We start from the raw sequence: 19,490 nt of genomic DNA, 5'->3' as shown, positions 1-19,490 counted from the left end.
GACATCACCCAGGCACTGCTGAGTAGCCATGAGTATGATTATATGCTGAGTTCTAGTGGATCACCAAATCTGGGGTGTTGTTGGGGTCATTGACTGACAGTGTGACAGACGTAGATTTATTCATCATAAAATAATATGACTACCATCACCTCTACCAGGTCCTATTTATTAGCTAGTTACTAAATTCTGAGAACTATACTATGACCTTCAAATACATTATCTGATTTAATTCTAACCATAAACTCTATGAGGTAGATAGGATATTACTAATTTGAGGAAGAGAAAAATGGAGGCTTATAAATTAAGTGACTTGATGAAGTTGTCAGGGCTGGTCAGTATCAGAAATCAAATTGGAACCTGTCTCTTTGATTACCAAGAATGTGAATTTAACCAATATATTATATTACCTTTCAATAAAAATACCAATATTGGCATAGGTTAATTTCTCAAGTATAAATAGGTTTTTTTTATGATCTCTGAGCTTATGACCTTTATTATTTTCCTTCTCCCTGAATAACCTTTATAAACATTTCTGTTTCTTGTCTTTTTAAAAATTAAATTTATTGGGGTGATTTTGGATAATAAAATTTTACAGATTTCAAGTGTGTAATTCTATAATACATCATTGTATATATTGCATTGTGTAGCCACCTCCCTAAGTCAAATCACCTTTGGTCACCATACATTTGACCCCTTCTAACCTTCACTAACCCATCTGCCTTGTTTGTTCATTTGTTGCTTTAAGTTTTATATCACACATATGAGTGAAAGCATATGATTCTTAACTTTTTGTGTCTGACATTTTACTTAGCATGAGGTTCTCAAGATCCACCCATTCTGTCATAATTGGTAGTATTTCAGCTTTTCTTTTAGTATTCCATTGTGTATATGTTCCACATCTTTATCTAATTATCTATTGAGGGGCAATATGGTTTCTATGTCTTTGCCACTGTGAATAATGTTGCAATAAACATGGGGGTGCATATATTTTTGTGAATAAATGTTTCAAAATTTTCAGGTACATACCCAGAAGAGGGCTTGCTGAGTCATATGGTAACTCTATTTTTAATTTTTTGAGGAACTTACATACTTTTTTCCATAGTGGGATTTTGATGGGGATGGCATTAAAACTGTATATTGCTTTGAATAATATGGTTATTTTAACTATGTTGATTCTTCTAATTCATGAACACAAAATATGTTTAATTTATTGGTGTTTCCTCCATCTCTCTTAATAATGTCCCGCCAACCAACTGCCTCTCTGAGAAGGAGGTAGCTGGGTGTCCAGGTAAGAAGCCTTGACTGGAGTGGAGGGTTGAGGAGGGGCACACTGACAGACCAGGGGCCCTCAGTGCAGCACGCATCCCTCGTGGCCCCACCATTCCATTAAGCCCCATGCCCAGGGCTAATGAAACAGTATTGTGTTTTTAATTTCAAATTCCACTTGTTTATTGCTGGTGTATAGAAAAGTGAGTGACTTTTTGTATATTAACCTTGTATCCTGTAACTTTTCTATAACCGCCTATCAGTAAATCATTAGACACACATTTCCTTTACTGGTGCTCACTTAAACATGAATAGCCCCAGTTGACTGTCCATCTTTCAAGGACAGTGCATGAGTGTGATCTCAGATCTCTGACATTTATGGCCTGTAACAGTTGTTGGTTTGACAACAAGCTAAGGCAATAGTTTCTCAAACTGTACTCACCAGAATCCTAGAGCGTCATGCCATTGCATATCCCCAACACCACTTAAGGTGAAATTGAGTGTGTGGGGCTCTGAACTTTCTAGAGAATTTTAGCCAGAGCAACTCAGTTTTTCTTTATACTTTTTCACATTGAGATTATTTTAGATTTACAGAAAGTTGCAAAAATAGTACAATGTCCTTTACCCATTGTTAACATATTACAGTGCTATGGTACATTATTAAAATGAAAAAATTAACTAAATTACTCTCAACTAAATATTATTAACTAAATTAAAGACTTTACATGGCTTACACTGGTTTTTCCACGAATGTACTTTTTTGAGCAGCTCAATTGGGCTTAAGATTTTATTTAGACAAAGGGTCTGCCAGCTGCTTCTCTCCCCAGTATTTCCCTTACTTCCACTTTAGAAAAACTCTCAATTACTGCTACTTGGCAACGGAGGAAACGTAGAATTAGCAGTTTCTCCTCTCATCATCTCAGAGTGCTTATGCATCTATTATTTATTGAATCCTCCATATCCTCATGAGGCCAGGGGAAATGAAGCTGATATTTTTAATTTTTGTTTTACAGATGGAGAAACTGAGGCACAGGGAAAGGTTGAGTAACTTTTAGGTAAGAGTCAAATTAAAGAGGATCTCCTGATGGTTGACATTTTTGTTCTTTCCACAAGGTCCTCAGCGAGCAAAACATACCTGAGAGAGAAAAGCTGATCAGCCTCCGACTTCCCTGCTCCTGGACAGTTTCATAAGAGCCAACGCTTTTAAAAATCTGTAAGAAGAAAAACAGGAGACAAGCATTGTCATAGTATATTCCAAAACAAACATGTCTTATTAAGTTATTTCTCTACCCTCCATGAAGGCAGCAGCACTGTGACTTTATTAGGCTATTATTGATTAAAACAAGCTTCTAGCAACCTAATGTCTTTTCCCAGGAATAGAGTGGGAAATGCTAGTGGGGATGAGGTGTACTTTTCAGAGAAATGGAAATTCAAACCACATTATTGTAATATTAGAGCCCCTTTGTAACTAATTATGTAAACAATGCCTTTTTACATTCAAATTTGCAAAAAAAAAGTGTTTATTAAAGCAGACCTAAGGGACTAGAATGATAGTCAACAAACGTTCACTGTTGTAATTATAATGTGTTCTGATTTAGCAAAGTATAGTGTTAAACTGTTCCATCTCCATTTCTTCTGATCTGTCTTATTACTTAGAAATTTCCAGGAAACTCTGTTTATTAGGGAGAAACCGGTGCATGGCATTAAGAAGCAACTCTAAAGTCTCCTTTATTTAATTTCCTTCCTGAGAAATTTCAGAACACAATTTTTTTCATGGATAGCCTAAAGCAATTTGCAAACCAAGTTGTGAAAATGCTTTCTTTTCCATCACTGCTCAATATATACCTGTTAATGGATTAATAAAAACAGCTAGAGTCTTGGCTTTCATTCTCTTTTAGGTACATTTTACTCAGAAATGATTCTGAGTACTTATTCAAAGGCAGAGTTATGTTTGCATACATTGTATATTTGCAAAAAATAATTTTAAAAATCTGAGTATTAGGAGATAATCTGCACTTAAGAAAGAAAAATGGAAAACAGGATAACTTGTGGCTCAAAAGTCTCTTTGTTTATAGCAGGGGTGGGGAACATCCAGCCTGTGCCTTGTATAAGGTCCACGAAATCATTTGGCCTGACCCTGCCAAGGCATTAAAGGTGAATTAATTAAATGTTTGACCAAATATAAGAAGCTAATTTTTAAGTTGACAATTTTGTATGGCTTACGAATGATGTTATAAATATCCAAATGGCCCTTGGCAGAAAAAAGGTTCCCTACCCCTGGTTTATAGGTTGTGTGGGCTTGTTCTCTCTCTCTACCCTGCCTCTAATTACCCCTGATGCTGTAAGAGTTGTGATTGGATGTATCATCAAGCTGCCTTATCTAAGATGGGGAGTAATGATGGCATCACTAGAGCTCACTACTTCAACCCAAAAAGAGTACAAAGAGATTACTAGAACACCTCCTGTTGAGCAGGTGCCTCTGATGAGCCTATGCACTTGGCTGCAGCTTGTATGAAAACCTGCTCAGTATGTCTCTACTCTTAGGCCTCAGTGCAAGACGCAGCTCAGGGATGCTGGGCTGCTCAGCAGAGAGAACTAATTCTTTTATAGGTCTGTGTCTCTACGAGTTTCATTTGATAAGGAATCAGAGGAAGACAGGGCCGGGATCAATGAGTTGAAAGGCTGGTTGGTTGGTTTAGGCATTAGCCCTCTTCGCACTGGAAAGCTCTCTCCTTCCTAGTCTGTTCTTCACTCCACCTGGCTGACACAGAGCAACAGACATCAACAAACAGGTCAGGACTGCACCCTCAGGATGGACCACTCTTCCAACTCTCAAAGTGTCCAATATGCTCAAGCACAATCAGGGCTCAAACTTCTTTAATGTTGTGGACTTTTCTTCTCTTTCAAACCTATACCTGGGCCTTTGGCAGGCTGACCACAGTGCTGTATTTGCCTCAGTGGAACAATTGCAATGGATTGTTCCTAATTCTAGTTTAAAAATATAAACATCTAGCTTGCTCCTTCTCAGAATTTAACTTCCCTGAGGACACAACAAATACACTTTTAATAGAGCCTTGTAGCATTACAAGTCTAAAGTGTGTGCATTCCAATCTGAATTTTTAAAAAGTGTAAAATTAAACTGCACACTTAAAATATATATATTTTTTTGATTTCAGAGAGGAAGGAGAGAGAGATAGAAAGCATCAATGATGAGAGAGAATCATTGATCGGCTGCCTTTTGCATGCCCCGCACTGGGGATTGAGCTTGCAACCCCAGTTTGTGCCCTGACCATGAATTGAACCATGACCTCCTGATTCATTGGTCAATGCTCAACCACTGAGCCACACTGGCTGGGCTAAACTGCACATTTAATGCTAAATGAACATAAACATGCAATGATAACAATGGATAGTACATTTGTTCCTTCCTACTTAAAGAGTACATATTTTGGTTCTTCCTATTTAAATATTCTTCTCCCAGATATTCAGGGTATTTACAAAAAGGTTCTTCATCTATTGCATCAAAACAGGTCTGGTGCCAAAAGATAATGTATATCTCAGAAGCTATTAAACTCAGAGGTGAGACACTTTTAAAGTTTCATAAAATTCTACAAACTCATGGCTTTTTGCTAACATCATTTACAAAGTCACCTCAGCACCAGATTGATGGTATGCAAGTGGAGGCAGCTGTAACTGGTAAACATTTTCCAGGAAGTAAAGATGTTTGTCTGGTCTGGAAGGTATTGCATCCTGACTTCTTGTTTAAGATGCGTTCTAAAGGCATGTTTGAGGTTAAGAAATATGCTGCATTCCCAGACAAATGCTCTACCATTTATTGACTGTGAAAATGATTTTATGCTATGCTTTATGGGCATGTGTCATTTAATTATAAGCCTAAGAAGAAATTAAAACATATGAAAATGTAAATATTTGAAACCAAGAAATTTTAAAATGTGTTCCAAAGAAAGTTTTATTATTCACTGTTATTAAGCATGAGATTATGAGAAACATCTGGCTCTCTACTGAAGCTTGACATTTCTTGTACAAAAAGTGGTATGCATTTTCATATGGTTGCCTTCAGATCTCATTCCTCTTTATTACTTTGAGATGCATGTCTGTCTATCTACCTATTAATAATCTATCAGTGTCTCTGTCACACACACACACACACACACACACACACACACACACCAGCAAATGGAAAAGTGAAGAAGCACAGAGTTAGGTCTGACCAAAGAGGAAGGAATGAGACTTACAGGAGCTGCTGAATTTTTGACCGTGACACTTGGGGTGGTAGCTCTCAGGGCTCCACTCACTCCATGGTAGTATTTGAAGCAAATCTTAGTTTCACCTGAAAGACAAAAATAAAATGGGTTTGAGAGGTAAGGTATAACCAGGAAGAAATGGCCAGGGCCAGAGAGGACACCATCAGGAACTGCAACCTAGTTCCTCCACAGGACCCTGAGAAAGCAGGTACCTACTAAGAAGGGCTCCCGCTGGCGTACTGGCCTCACATTTAGAGTACAGAGGCTAGCAGAAATTTCTGCACAGGGCCTCTCACACAAACTACAGTTCAGGGAGAAGCCTGAACTGAACCGCCTGCCTCCTGTACTGAACAGGCTTCCTGCACTGTGTTCCTGCCACCCGAACCAGCCCCTATAAAGCAGTTCCTGGAATACTACTTCAACCGATAGGACCGGGGTTTTTCCCAGCCAGTCAGAGCTGCACAGCTATAACCCCATCAGCTTATTCACTGACCAATCAGAGCAGTGCCTTTTGGAGCAATGGAACTGTGAGAATTCAGAGTCCTTATTTGCATAAGGAGGAAACAATCAGGGACCAGGGAGGAGGACTTCTGTTTATATGTTAGCTCCCCTCTTGCTCTGAGAGGACACTTTCCCTTCCCACCAAAGACTGTGTTTCCTGGGCTGAAACTCCAAAGATGTCTCCCTGGAGCACAGTGGAGCAGACCAGTGCAGGGCAGAGCGGACCGGCAGAAAGTGGAGCACAGAAAATCAATGAGGAGCAGAGCACTGCTGTCCTGTTGGAGAGAAGCCTGGCCTCAGGGCTTCGGAATGGCAGTGCTGTTTTCACAGCCATGCTATATCACAATTGAGCTGTACCACAGCCATGCTGTATTCACAGCTGTGCTGTGTCACGATTGAACTGTTTGCATTGAATAAATTTTCCTTCTTCAATGCACCTCAAATTGTAGGTTTCTGTTGGTGGAGAATATACGCCAGTGACTTTGGTGGACACTCCCATAAGCCAGGCAGGTCCCAGTGGACAATGATAGTCAACTCACAGACAGATCTGACTTCTTTCTAAAAATGTACCATATAAAATTGCTTTGGCCTTAGCATTTTTTACCCAAGTAAATTCTGTTATTTAAATTCCTCTATTAGAGGTTATTCCAAGAGGTTATTTCTCTAAACCCTTAGTTCTAAGGTTTTAGGTAGTTTGATGCCTACCACCAGTCTGTTTCTTATGTAATTGCCTGTAACATAATTCACTGTGATTAAAAGCTTAGAAATTTGAAGGAAGATTTTGAGAAGTTATATAAACACATAGATGGGAGGCATATTTTCTAAACGGTGGCACACATCAATGATAAGCTCTCTGCATCACAATTTTTTTCTCTTTTTTAGAGTTCTAGAATATAAGTAGCAATGATATGGCCTTGGGGAATCATGCTGCCCGGGTTTGAATTTCAGCTCCATTATTGAAAATCTGTGAGACAATGAGCAGTCAACCTCCCTGTACACCCTGTTCTTTATGTGTAAATGGACCAACAATAATACGCACCTCTTCAGATTTTGGATGATAAAATAAAGTGCTTAGAGTTCAGTTAAGTGCTCAGTAAATGTTAGTGATGAAGATGATGATGATGATGATGATAATGATGAAGATGACTACATGATTATGTTATGACTCCATTACTTTCTGATATTTTTTTCTGTAGAGGAAAATATCTGTGGCCAAGCTGAGTTTAGTTCATTTGAAGGTGACCTGCTTTCCCCAATTAATTGTTGTGGGATTTTCTCTTTAAATTTGAAAATTTTGCCAGGCCATGTGTTAACCCCTTACCTAAATTTTTCGTTGAATTTATTGTGGTCACATTGATTACTAAAATTATATAGGTTTCAAATATACAATTTTATAATATATCTTCTGTATATTGTATGTGTGCTCATGACCTGAAGTTAGTGTACTTCCATTACCATTTATCCCCCCTTTACCTTCTTCTATCTGCCCCATCTCTCTTTCCCTCTGGTAATCAGCATGCTCTGATGTATTTCTACGAGTTTCTATTTTTTCTTAATCTCTTCAGCTATTTCACTCAGTCCCCCCAAACTTCTCCCCACTGACGTGTCAGTCTGTTTCTATTTTGTTTGTTTGTTTGTGTTGTTCATTAGATTCCATATAAGTGAAGTCATGTGGTATTTACCTTTCTCTCACTGGCTTATTTCACTTAGCATAATATCCTATGTGGTTGCAAAAGGTAAAATTTCCTTCTTTTTCATGGCAGAGCAGTATTCTCTTGTGTAAATGTACCCAAACTTTTTTTTTTAAAAAAAATTCACTCATCTACTAATAGACACTTGGGCTGTTTCTAAATCTTGGCTATTGTAGATAGCACAGCAATTAATATATGGGTGCATATAGTTTTTGAATCAGAGTTTCTGGTTTCTTCCAATATATTACTAGAAAATAGAATCGCTGGGTCAAAAGGCAGTCAACTTTTTAATATTTTGAGAAATATTCCTACTGTTTTCCACAGTGACTGCAATAATCTGCATTCCCATTAACAGTGAAAAAGGGTTCCCTTTTCTCCACATCCTCACAAACACTTATTTGTTGACTTATTGATGACAGCCATGCTGACAGGTGTGAGGTGATATTTCATTGTGGTTTCAATTTGCCTTTCCCCGATGATTAGTGATGTTGAGCATCTTTCCAAATGTCTATTGGTAATCTTCCAAGAAGTGTCTAGGTAGGTCCTTTGCCCATTTTTAATTGGATTTTTTTTTGGTGTTGAGTTGTATAAGTTCTTCATAAATTTTGAATATAAATTCCTTATCAAATGTATCTTTGGTGAATATGTTCTCCCATTTGGTGGGTTGTCTTTTCATTTTGTTGATGGTTTCCTTTGCTGTGCAAAAACGTTTTAGTCTGATGTAGTCCCACTTGTTCTAATTGGTCTATTCAAATTTTCTGATTTTTCCTGATTCAGTTTTGGAAGATTGTATGTTTCTAGAAATTTATTCATTTTATCCAGGTTGTCCAATTTTTTTGGCATATAGTAGTTTGTAATCTTTTCATACAATCCTTTGTATTTCTGGGTGTCGGTTGTACCTTCACCTCTTTCATTTCTGATTTTATTTATTTGGGCCCTATCCTTTTTTATGAGTTTGGTTAAAGGCTTGTCAATCTTGTTTATCTTTTCAAAGAATAAGCTCTTGGCTTCATTAATCTTTTGTATTGTTTTGTTAGGCTCTATGTCATTTATTTTCACTCTAATCTTTATTATTTCTGTCCTTTTACTTACTCTAAGTTTTGTTTGTTTTATTTTTCTAGTTATTTTAAGTGTAAGGTTAGATTGTTTATTTGAGATTTTCTTTGCTCCTTGTGAAGAAAGAACCAAATTATCTATTCAGTAACATTATTTAGCAAGATCAATGAACTGAAATCTACTAATATTTCATTTATAAAACAGATGTGAGACAAACATAAACCACATCCTCAAAAACAATATTGACTTAAGGAAAAGCAATTTTCACTCAAAAAGCCATAATCACTGTGAGTCAGTCTCAATAATTATCTACTAGTAGAAGGTGTAATAAAAAGTAAAATATCTTTAAAAAGATTAAGAAAAAATGTAATAATATGATATAATTTAAATTTTTAGTCTGAAGATTATTTAGCTTTACTAAAAGGAAACAGCAATTGCAATACTTTCAAAGCAACAATCAACATTAATGGTACAAAACCTTAGGTCTTCCCAGTCTATACTACATGGCAATCTATTCATGTGTATTTGTTTTTTTTAAAATATGAATTAAAATGAATTGTTAGAAATAAGCAGCTTAGAGAAATGCTGTGTTCATTGGCAAGGCATCTAACATTGAAGATTGTGCTGTATATGTACAGACTTAACACTGTAAAAGTTATTTAAATTAAAAACTGATATTACCTGTTGAATTTAATTAAGTAAGAGTTTTAAAGCTCCTCATGTATAAGGCCCTGGCTTTGGACCAACACCAAAATGAAGATGACACCTTTTATACAGCCTTGTCCTGATTCTTTTAATTTCAGCAGCTTGCATCCAATAACTCATTCAAAACAAAATTATATAGGTTTAAAAGCCATATCAAGTTGCACACAAAAACAAAACACTTTGCCTTACTAGAAACAGTCCTGAAAAACATGGTGTTTTTACTTGATACTAAATGATATTTTTGTAGTAAAAGTCTCATTAAAGTAATACATGACTCTAACAGAAAAAAAAAAACTTTACCATATTACACAATATTATAGTGATTTCTTAAAATTTTGTAATTTGGTAAAGATAGCATCTTACCTGGATTGGAACTTCCAGAAGTGATTTAGACTGCTATATTATGGACTGAGTATATTATCCTTGTAATTTTAAAATAACTGAAAAAATAAAGTCATACATTTTAAATACATAGGGAAGATGTTCACATCCTTAAGCATTTCACAGTTGCCTCACCTAGAAAAACTGCCTTGTGATAAAGTCATGTTTTTCTAATAGCTAAATTATGACTTGAATAAAAAAGGTTAATTGCAGCCTTTTTGAAGTAGTCGTGATGACTGATATCTCTTATTACACGAAAAACATATATTATTTGAATTATTTCCTATTTAGAGCAGCATAAATCCTATACTAATGCTTTCAAATACAGAATCCAGCAAAAGTGGGAGACTCATTAAAATGAAGCATTATGTGAAATGACCCTAGAATTTTAAATTATAGGAAATACTTATTTCAGGTGCTAGACTCTAGAGCAGGGGTGGGCAAACTTTTTGACTCGAGGGCCACAATGGGTTCTTAAACTGGACTGGAGGGCCGGAACAAAAGCATGGATAGAGTGTTTGTGTGAACTAATATAAATTCAAAGTAAACATCATTACATAAAAGGGTACGGTCTTTTTTTTTTTTAGTTTTATTCATTTCAAACGGGCCGGATCCGGCCCGCGGGCCGTAGTTTGCCCACGGCTGCTTTAGAGGGTCAATCCCAAACTCAAAACAACCTCCTAAATGTATTTTGTTTCCTATTTCAGTGCTGGTGATTCTCACCCTCGAGAGTGTTTCTGATTTCTAGGATCATTGCACGTGGAGTATTTGCTAAAAGGCAATTACAGTTTTCCTCTTCCTGCTAGGATAGAGTAATTGTAGCAGATGAATGCTTCTGCTTCTAACTAGATAAGATGATTTTAAAACAAAATGTTTAAGGCACTGCAGAGCCTTGGAAGCAACAGGGACTACAAATTCTAGACAGAGAAGACCGGTAGGATGAGCTGATAACCTACAGCCCCTTTCACTTTGTGGCAGAGAGACCAACAGGGCTGCTGGTGGCCATATGGGGCCAGAGTGCAGGACTGGTTTCCCTTCAGACATTTGAATCCTGAAACCTTTAGGGAAAAAGACTAAACATTTAAGCACGAAAACATCTGAAAGGCAGAGCCTACATTTTCTATTTCTCTCTTTTTAAAAAAATATATTTTATTGATTTTTTACAGAGAGGAAAGGAGAGAGATAGAGAGTGAGAAACATCGATCAGTTGCCTCCTGCACACTCCCTATTGGAGATGTGCCTACAACCAAGATACATGCCCTTGACCGGAATCGAACCTGGGACCCTTCAGTTCACAGGCCGACGCTCTATCCACTGAGCCAAACTGGTCAGGGCTCTATCTCTTGATACTGAGGAGACCTGGCAGTTCCTCCCTTAAAAAATGAGTTTTCTGACTTGTGTTCTAAGCTCATAGGCCTTTGAGCAACCTGGGAGAGATGGGTGCTCATTCTGGTGAAGCTGAAAAAAGACAATTTTCTCCTTTTTCTTTTCTGTTTTTGTTGCCTTCTCCTTTAAGTAACACAACTGGTTGGCAATGTGGGTCTACATACAGACCAAGTTCTGCAAACTATGGCTTTGCTTGGAAAGGGGGAAACAGGGTTTAGATTAGAAGCTGCTGGACAAGGCGTTTTCTAGAGTTCATGGGTGTTGGTGGGTACCATACAACTCTAGACTATCGAAAAACTGGGACACAGAGATACTGATATCTCAAATGAGATTTTTTGAGGAGTTTTGTACATTTTCATATTATTTGGACTCTGTACTCTTCTTTGGTGTCCAAAGTTGGTGTGTATGACTGAGATGACTGGGGACGTGTTGCTCTGTCAGAAACTTCTGGGGGTACATCTGACCTGTCCCAGGTGGGTGCACAGGAGGAGTGACAAGTACCTGGGCAGGCACACATGGTATGCAGGCAGGCTTCCCTGACTTCTGTGGGTCTTTGTCCTTACCACGGAAATTGCAGCTGTGCGTGACCACAGATCTGGCCGAAGGCTCCGTGGGTCAAAAGAGCAAGTAGAGAAAGAAATACCCCACGTTCCCACTGCTCTTCTAGTGTCTACTTCTCAGCAGCAAAGGAAGAGGAATTACTAAACTGGTTGGTCAGAACCCCAGTGTGGAGTGGGCCATGTTTGTCAGACAGCAGAGTCCTCTGCTTTAAAAGGTGGTACCTCTTTGCCACCTCCTTATTCCAAGAAGTTAGATTGGTCAGTCAACTCCATTCTCTTTCTATGGCACCCTCTTGCTTTGTGTCTGACCAGGGACCACCTGGTTCCCTCCCTCCATCCATATTGCTCTGTCTTCCTCCAGATGGCTCAGTTGCCATCTGAGGCTGTTGCCCTTGGGCGTAAGACTCATGCTTCTTGCATTGGAGGTATGAACATTAGCTTAATTAATTCATTCATTAATTTAATAAATACTTATAAAGCCCATCTAAGGAAAAATGCTAGCAATAAATACTATTTTAAAATGTTATACAGTGCTGAAATTATGTATCATTTTTACTTTGATTTCCCCCCAAATTTTCTGTAGGAGATAAGTAATACTTTTAGAATTGTGTACACAAATGGGATTCATGCACACATAACAAATACATAAAATTGAGGAGATTCTGGATATATGTGTTTGAAATCTTGGATAACCTCTGTCTTCTAATTTGACTTTCTCTACAGTTTTTATGGTGCAGCCTGAGCTCCCCACTCAGAATAATCTGGATGGGAGGAAGGCTATATGGGAATCACTTCAACTTTCCTTCCTCTGGTCAAGGATTTATTAGCCCCGTGATGTCTGAGAAAATATTTGATGTCCAAATATTTTCTCTGACAATCACTGTGGGAGGTGATCCCCCATCACTGATTCCAACTTCAAAGTTTTATCCAGGATATTACCTGATACCCCACCCTCCAATGGGCCAGAAGTCTAGTGAAGTTCTACCTCGCACTTGTACTTTCTGGCCTACTTTGGTCTTATTAGGACATCATAGTGGCTAAAAGGTCAGACTGTCTAGGCTCAAATCCTGGTTCCACCATTTGTTACTCCCTGTAAATAGTGGATCAGCTATATTATCTTTCTGCCCCTCAGGCTTCTTATCAACAAAAGGGAAAATAATGTCTTCTGCCTATGGTTTTTATGAAGATTAAACGAGCAATAAACGAGTACTCCACATGGTGCTTGGCAAATCAGGAGAATGCAGATATGCTTAGCTGATGCTATTACTATTATCATCTCTCTACTCAGGATGAAGACTTACCCCAAATGACAACCCAGGGGTCAGATCTTGTAACCCATGCACAGATCCCCAGAGACAAGCACAGACTGCCCTCCTGGGATGACCCCAGCCACCTTCATGCCCATCTGCCGTGTCTGTTGTATAATTGGGTATTGTGGTAATTAGCTTGCCATGCCCTTCAGACATGGCCTCACCCACTTGGCTGTAAGTCTAGACACAGCATCATCTTAGTTAGGTCAGTTTCTCTCACCTGACCCACATATTCTCCTGCCAGTTTGGCCTCTCTCTGCCCTCATCTGTCCAAAGAAATATTACTCAGACTGATATCAGATGGTTTACTTCTTATGTTTTCTTCTAGGAGTTTTATGGGTTCAACATCTGTAAAACAATTAATATGATCCATCACATCAAACAAAACCAAGTATAAAAAAATCAATAGATGTAGAAAAAGGACTTGACAAAACTCAACATCCATTTATGATAAAAAGACTATCAACAAAGTGGGTATAGAAGGATCTTATCACAACTTGATAAAGGCTATATATGACAAATTAACATCATAGTCAATGATAAAAAGCTGAAAGTTTTTCCTCAAAGATCAGGAACAAGACAAGGATGCCTACTTTCACCACTGTTATTCAACATAGCACTGGAAGTCTTAGTCACAGCAATCAGATAAGAAAAAGAAATACAGGCATCCAAATAGGAAAGGAAGAAGTAAAACTGTCACTATTCACAGATAAAAGGATCCAGCAAAAATTAATAGAATTAATTCACAAATTCAGTAAAGTAGCAGAATACAAAATTAATACACAGAAACTTGTCATGCACTAATAATGAAAAATCAGGAGAAATGAAAAAAATCCCATTCATAAATGCATAAAAAGAACAAAATAACTAGGCGTAAACGTAACCAAAGGGATAAAAGACCTCTACCTGGAACCTATAAGACACTGAAGAAATAAATTGAAAAGGACACAGTTAAATGGCAGGATATACTGTGCTCACAGATCGGAAATATTAATATTATTCAAATGACCATACTACTTAAAGCAATGTACAGGTTCAGTGCAATTTCTATCAAAATACCAATGTCATACTTCTCAGAATTAGAACAATAATATAAAATTTGTATGAAACCACAAAAAATCCCAAATAGCCAAAGAAATCTTGAAAAATAAGAACAAAGTTGGAGGTATCATGCTCCCTGATCTCAAACTATACTACAAAGCTATAGTAATCAAAACAGTATGGTACCAGGGGGAAAAAGAGCAACAGCAGCAACAACGACAAAATCCAGACACACAAATCAATGGAACAGAATAGAAAGCCCAGAAATAAACCCTTGCTTACATGGTAAACTAATCTATGACAAAGGAGGTAAGAATATACACTGGAGTAATAACAATCTCAAACAAGTGGTGTTGGGAAAATTGAACAGATACATGCAAAGAAAATGAAACTGAACCACTCTCTTATACCATACACAAAATAAACTAAAATGGATTAAAAACTTAAACGTAACTGCTGGTCAGTACATATTTCTTCCTTCCATCTTTCCATCCCTATCCTGCTCCACTCACACTTCCCAGTCATCCAGTCTATAGAGGGCTTCTTGGAAAGGCTGGTGTCATTAACTATTCTCTGCATCCTTATGGGCCTCAAATCATCAAATGTCCTTCTGTGTCCCACCGCTTCAACATCCCCATAGGCTCTTCCCTCAGGTTGATGAGCATAAGCAAAGCCTGGGAAAAGAAATCCAGCTCCATTACCTACTCCATAAGCGATCACGTGTCTCAGAGACTAAGTTTTTTCCTCAAATAAGATGGTGATGTCATCCATCTCATGTTGCTCTTGTCAGCATAAAATAAAAAGGATGTAAGAGTGTCGTCAAGAAGTTGAACACAAGTAAATGCTAAATAATTGAGAAGTCTAATTTGATGGCACCTTTCATGCAGTCTGTCCACCTGTTCAAGCCCATCTTGATTCAATTTCTCAAGCTGCCGCCTCAGAGCCGCTCTCACAGACACGCTGCCTGGAGGAGTGCTTTGTACATTTTGCCTCTTCTCTGTCAATGCAGATTTACGAAGACCAGGATCGGAGCCCAAACCAGGATCATTCTGAGCAAGCTGGAGTGAATTGCTCACCTTGCAGTCTTTCTTATCAGCTTGTTGACTTTTATTTTTACAAACATCACCATAATCCCATGTGACAACTCTCTGCAGATACATTCTAGACTGTGTCTTCCATGATACCCTTGTTGGCACTCAGCAGGTCACGCGGATGATGTCCCCTTTTATAGTTTCTCCTCCCTGACTGCCATAAGCCTGCTCCTACGGTTTCCCTGATGTGATGTAACTATTGCTGCATAACAATCAGACCAAAAACTGAACAGCTTACACTAGAACTGTATTATTATCTCTCGAAATTATTTGAAGTGACTGGGCTCAACTTGGCAGCTCTCCCTGGAGTCTCCCATGCTGTTGTGATGGATAGCTGGACCTCTGCTGGCCCCTCGGTGGGAAAGGTTGTGGGCAGCTGGGCTGCCTGCATGCTCTCTCCATGCAGTCTCTCATGTGGCCTCTCATGTGGCCATTTTAGGCTTCTCACAGCACAGCTATCTCGGGGCTCTAAGAGTGTGTGTCCAAAGAGGTATGAAGTAGATGCTACCAGTCTGTTAAGGCCTCGACCTAGAAGCTGGAAGAGCATCTCTTCAGCAGGAAATCAGCACAGGGTCACAGAACCTACCCAGGCCCAGAAAGGGGACATGGGCTCCACCTCTTAATGAGAAGAATGTCAAGGACTTTGTTGCCATCCTTAATCCTTCACACTAGATGATCTCTCTTCCCCCTCACCCTCCTCAGAGTCCATCCTCAACTCTTTGCACCTGCTTCAGTCTACCCCTCCCCTCCTGCCCTCCTGCCTTTGCAGGTGCTGTTTTTTGCCTAGAATGACCTCTCTATGACATTTCCCCCAATACCAGTCCTTGTTTCTCATTGGCCAAGTCTGCCTATAGCTCCTCTTATTTGTGAACGGTGATCAATTCTGTGGCCCCAAACTGGGTTGAGTGCTCCTCTTCATTGACAGAGAACACAATAAGAAATACAAGCTTGTCTCCCCTACTGGTATGTGAGAGCCTTGGCAGGCAGACCATATATACACTTTTAATGCATTCAGAAACCTAAAGCTGAGATTCATTCTAGCATATTAAATTGTTTGATTTATATGTGTGTCCTGAGTTAGTATTTTAATTATTTGGAAGTTCAATTATGCTTTTTGTTGGTACATTTATTGACGAGATTATATTTGTACAGAATAATACATTTTTAGTATATTGATCATTCATTTGATGTATTTGCAAATATAAATATCCACCTTTTCAATTTCACTCTCACCCATTTTTCTATATATATATCTATATATCTATATATCTATATAGATATATAGATATATATATAGACATATAGATATATAGATATATATATAGACATATAGATATATAGATATATATAGACATAGTGGAGTGGGATCTTCTCAAGGTTGCCACAGAACATTTTTAAAATGTCATTTTTTCAAAGTGCTGTGCTGAACTTTTAGTTATCTTGAATATGAATTGGCAAGCCATTTGTTTATTATAGGACATTTCTATGTAACAAATTTGTATATATTCACTCAATTATGACAATAGTTTATATATTGTACAGAGCTTATTTTATATTATATTTTTCTAATGATATTTAACGTGCATTTTCATACAGCTGGTGAAGACAATTATTTTAAACTAGAGGCCCGGTGCACAAAAATTTGTGCACTGGCGGGGGGGGGGGGTGAAGGGGTGAGGGGATGGGGGGTGTCCCTCAGCCGGACCTGTGCCCTCTTACAGTCTGGGACCCCTCGGGAGATAACCACCTGCAGGCTTAGCTCGGTTCCCCGGGTGGCAGATGGCAGGACCGGATCCCGTGCTGGGTTGCAGATGGCAGGCCCTCTGCCGCGCTGCCCCACCCTGCTGCCCACTGCACATGGCAGGCCCGGTGGGCAGTGGGACGGGGTGGGTGGATCACGATCGGCCCGGCGGGCGGCGGGGCTGCGCACGTGGACGGCAGGCCTGGCGGGTGGTGGGGCAGGCGGCAGCTGGCGGCGGGGCAGGCGGATTGCACTGTCCCACCCTGCCTGCAGTATGCAAATTAGCCACCATCTTTGTTGGCGGTTAATTTGCATATTGCCCTGATTAGCCAATGGGAGGCATAGCGAAGGTACGGTCAATTACCATGTTTGTCTATTATTAGATAGGATGATTTGTTATTTGAGATGAATATATAGGAAATGTTCTGTATGTCACAGAAACCTTGTAAAAACTGCCTTGAAAAGAATAGCACTATTGATAGATTAACTTCTATACAAATTCACCTTTTACACATTGACAGATACAGAATGAAAAAACAGTCATGAGAGCTAATATTATCCTTTATATTTATTTCCTTGCGCTAGAAAGATAAAAAGCTGAAAGTTTTGCTCATGCTTGAATCATTTTACACTGATACTGTATTTTAACACTAAATTGTGTCTATTTCTCAATTAGTTAAAACTCCCTGCAAAAGAAAAATAGGTATGTAATAAGGAAGGACTCTTCCACTAAACTCTGAATGTAGACTGGGGCATATAGTCAACTATTATGTCTAATATTCATGGCTAATGAAGTTTTTACCCTTTTGCTCTTACTGGCATTTGGGAAGCCCTATTGGGTACCACTAGCTGAGGCCTATCTTTATCCCCAAATCAAACCCACCCACCTTCTTTATAATCAATGATGCTATCTGTGGAATAGGGGAAGATACTGGTATTATTAAAACATATGAAGTAGAGTTGAGGGTTGTTTACTTGGGGCTTGGCAATTAGGCAGAGAAGTTTCAGCTGATGCAATAAGAAAGCAGAGCCATGAGGCTTTTGGGCAGATGGTAGTAGAATTGGGTTAAAGGCATTTTATCTGGCACCAGTGTGCAAGATGAATTAGAGAGAAGAAAAACTAGAGTCAGGGAGGTAACTATTAATAAAAGGAAATCTCTTACTGGGAATTTCATTATGTCTAACTCAAAATCCAGGGCCAGCAACCTCATCCCATAAAATCATGTCCTCTCTACATCCGATAGTATCAAATCTCTTGATAGTCTACCTCTTTCTGCATGTGCAAATTCAAAAAAGCAGGGAGAAATTGTGTCCTTTCCAGAAGTAGAGACACCATAAGTTTCCAGAGGGCAGACACAGGCCTTTTATCATCAAATCTCTAGTCTTTAGAATATAGTGCAGGGGTCCTCAAACTTTTTAAACAGGGGGCCAGTTCACTGTCCCTCAGACTGTTGGAGGGCCGGACTATAGTTTAAAAAAAACTATGAACAAATTCCTATGCACACTGCACATATCTTATTTTGAAGTAAAAAAACAAAACGGGAACAAATACAATATTTGTATTTGCATGTGGCCCGCGGGCCATAGTTTGAGGACCCCTGATATAGTGGGTCTCACAAAATGTTCATTGACTGAATGAATGAAAATAAGAGTAAATATAAATGGAAGCAAAACATGCTAGAGGATGTAGTATATCTTGAACCACAATCAAATGATAACAGATAACTTTAGGTTCCTGGACATGTATCATTTCCTCTGAGCACTGGGCAGTTGGAAGAATAAACTATTCATTTCCTTCAGAAGTGTTATAGGGAATGCATACCAACTATGAACACGATAATGCATGAATGGATTTGTGTAGTTAGCACTCTCATTATCCAAATAGGGGAAAGGAGTTGTAGATTAAAGGTAATCTGTGCATTACTTCATCTGGCAAACACTAGATCCATATAGATAGCCCCTCATGCAATGGGAAATATACCAGTATGGGATCCTATGAAAAACCTCCTTCCATACTGTGAAAATGATTTATTTTCAATGAAAGCAGGAACTTTTAGAAAATAAGATACATGATGACAAGTTTACACATTCAGAAATGTCAGTAGATCAGAAACCAAAGAACCGGGTTGGCTGTAATAATATATCATCCTCATCCTTAGGAAAAGTGGAACAACATGTGGGAGCCATGAGCAAGGAGCCTTGAAGGGTTGGGTCAAGCAAAGCCAAAACTGGATGAGAGGATACAGAAGGGGCAACTATCACAAAGTTGAAAAGCAGCTAGAGGAGTCATGAAACAAAAATTAAGGGATGTGAGCCATAAGGTCCTGAGTCCAGAGGCTGATGAATGAACGTGAAAAAAAATTTTCCTTGAAATTAAAGGAGTGGCCCTCTGGGTTATTTTGTATGGGTGTTACCCAACTATTGTACCTTACTCACTATTATATCATCTCATCAACTCTATGTCTCCCTTTCACATGGCATCTTTCTAAATGCAGG

The 19,490-nt window shown here is 38.7% G+C and overlaps 1 protein-coding gene across 3 annotated transcripts in view; it reads right to left on the bottom strand.

Annotated features, from left to right (window-relative positions):
- Positions 1-19,490, bottom strand: part of HECW1 (HECT, C2 and WW domain containing E3 ubiquitin protein ligase 1) — a 163,951-nt gene that overhangs the window by 73,646 nt on the left and 70,815 nt on the right. For all 3 annotated transcript variants that reach the window (XM_070424743.1, XM_070424742.1, XM_070424744.1), the window contains exons 4-5: positions 5,523-5,617; positions 2,402-2,477 (exon numbers count right to left, since the gene is read on the bottom strand). In XM_070424743.1, coding sequence (XP_070280844.1) covers positions 2,402-2,477; positions 5,523-5,617 — 171 coding nt within the window. The remainder of the gene's footprint in view (positions 1-2,401; positions 2,478-5,522; positions 5,618-19,490) is intronic.

Source organism: Myotis yumanensis, unplaced genomic scaffold, assembly GCF_028538775.1.
Source record: "Myotis yumanensis isolate MYYU_CA2020_CCGP unplaced genomic scaffold, mMyoYum1.0.hap1 SCAF_9, whole genome shotgun sequence".
Lineage (NCBI taxonomy): Eukaryota > Metazoa > Chordata > Mammalia > Chiroptera > Vespertilionidae > Myotis > Myotis yumanensis.
This window is presented reverse-complemented; position numbering and strand designations above follow the sequence as displayed.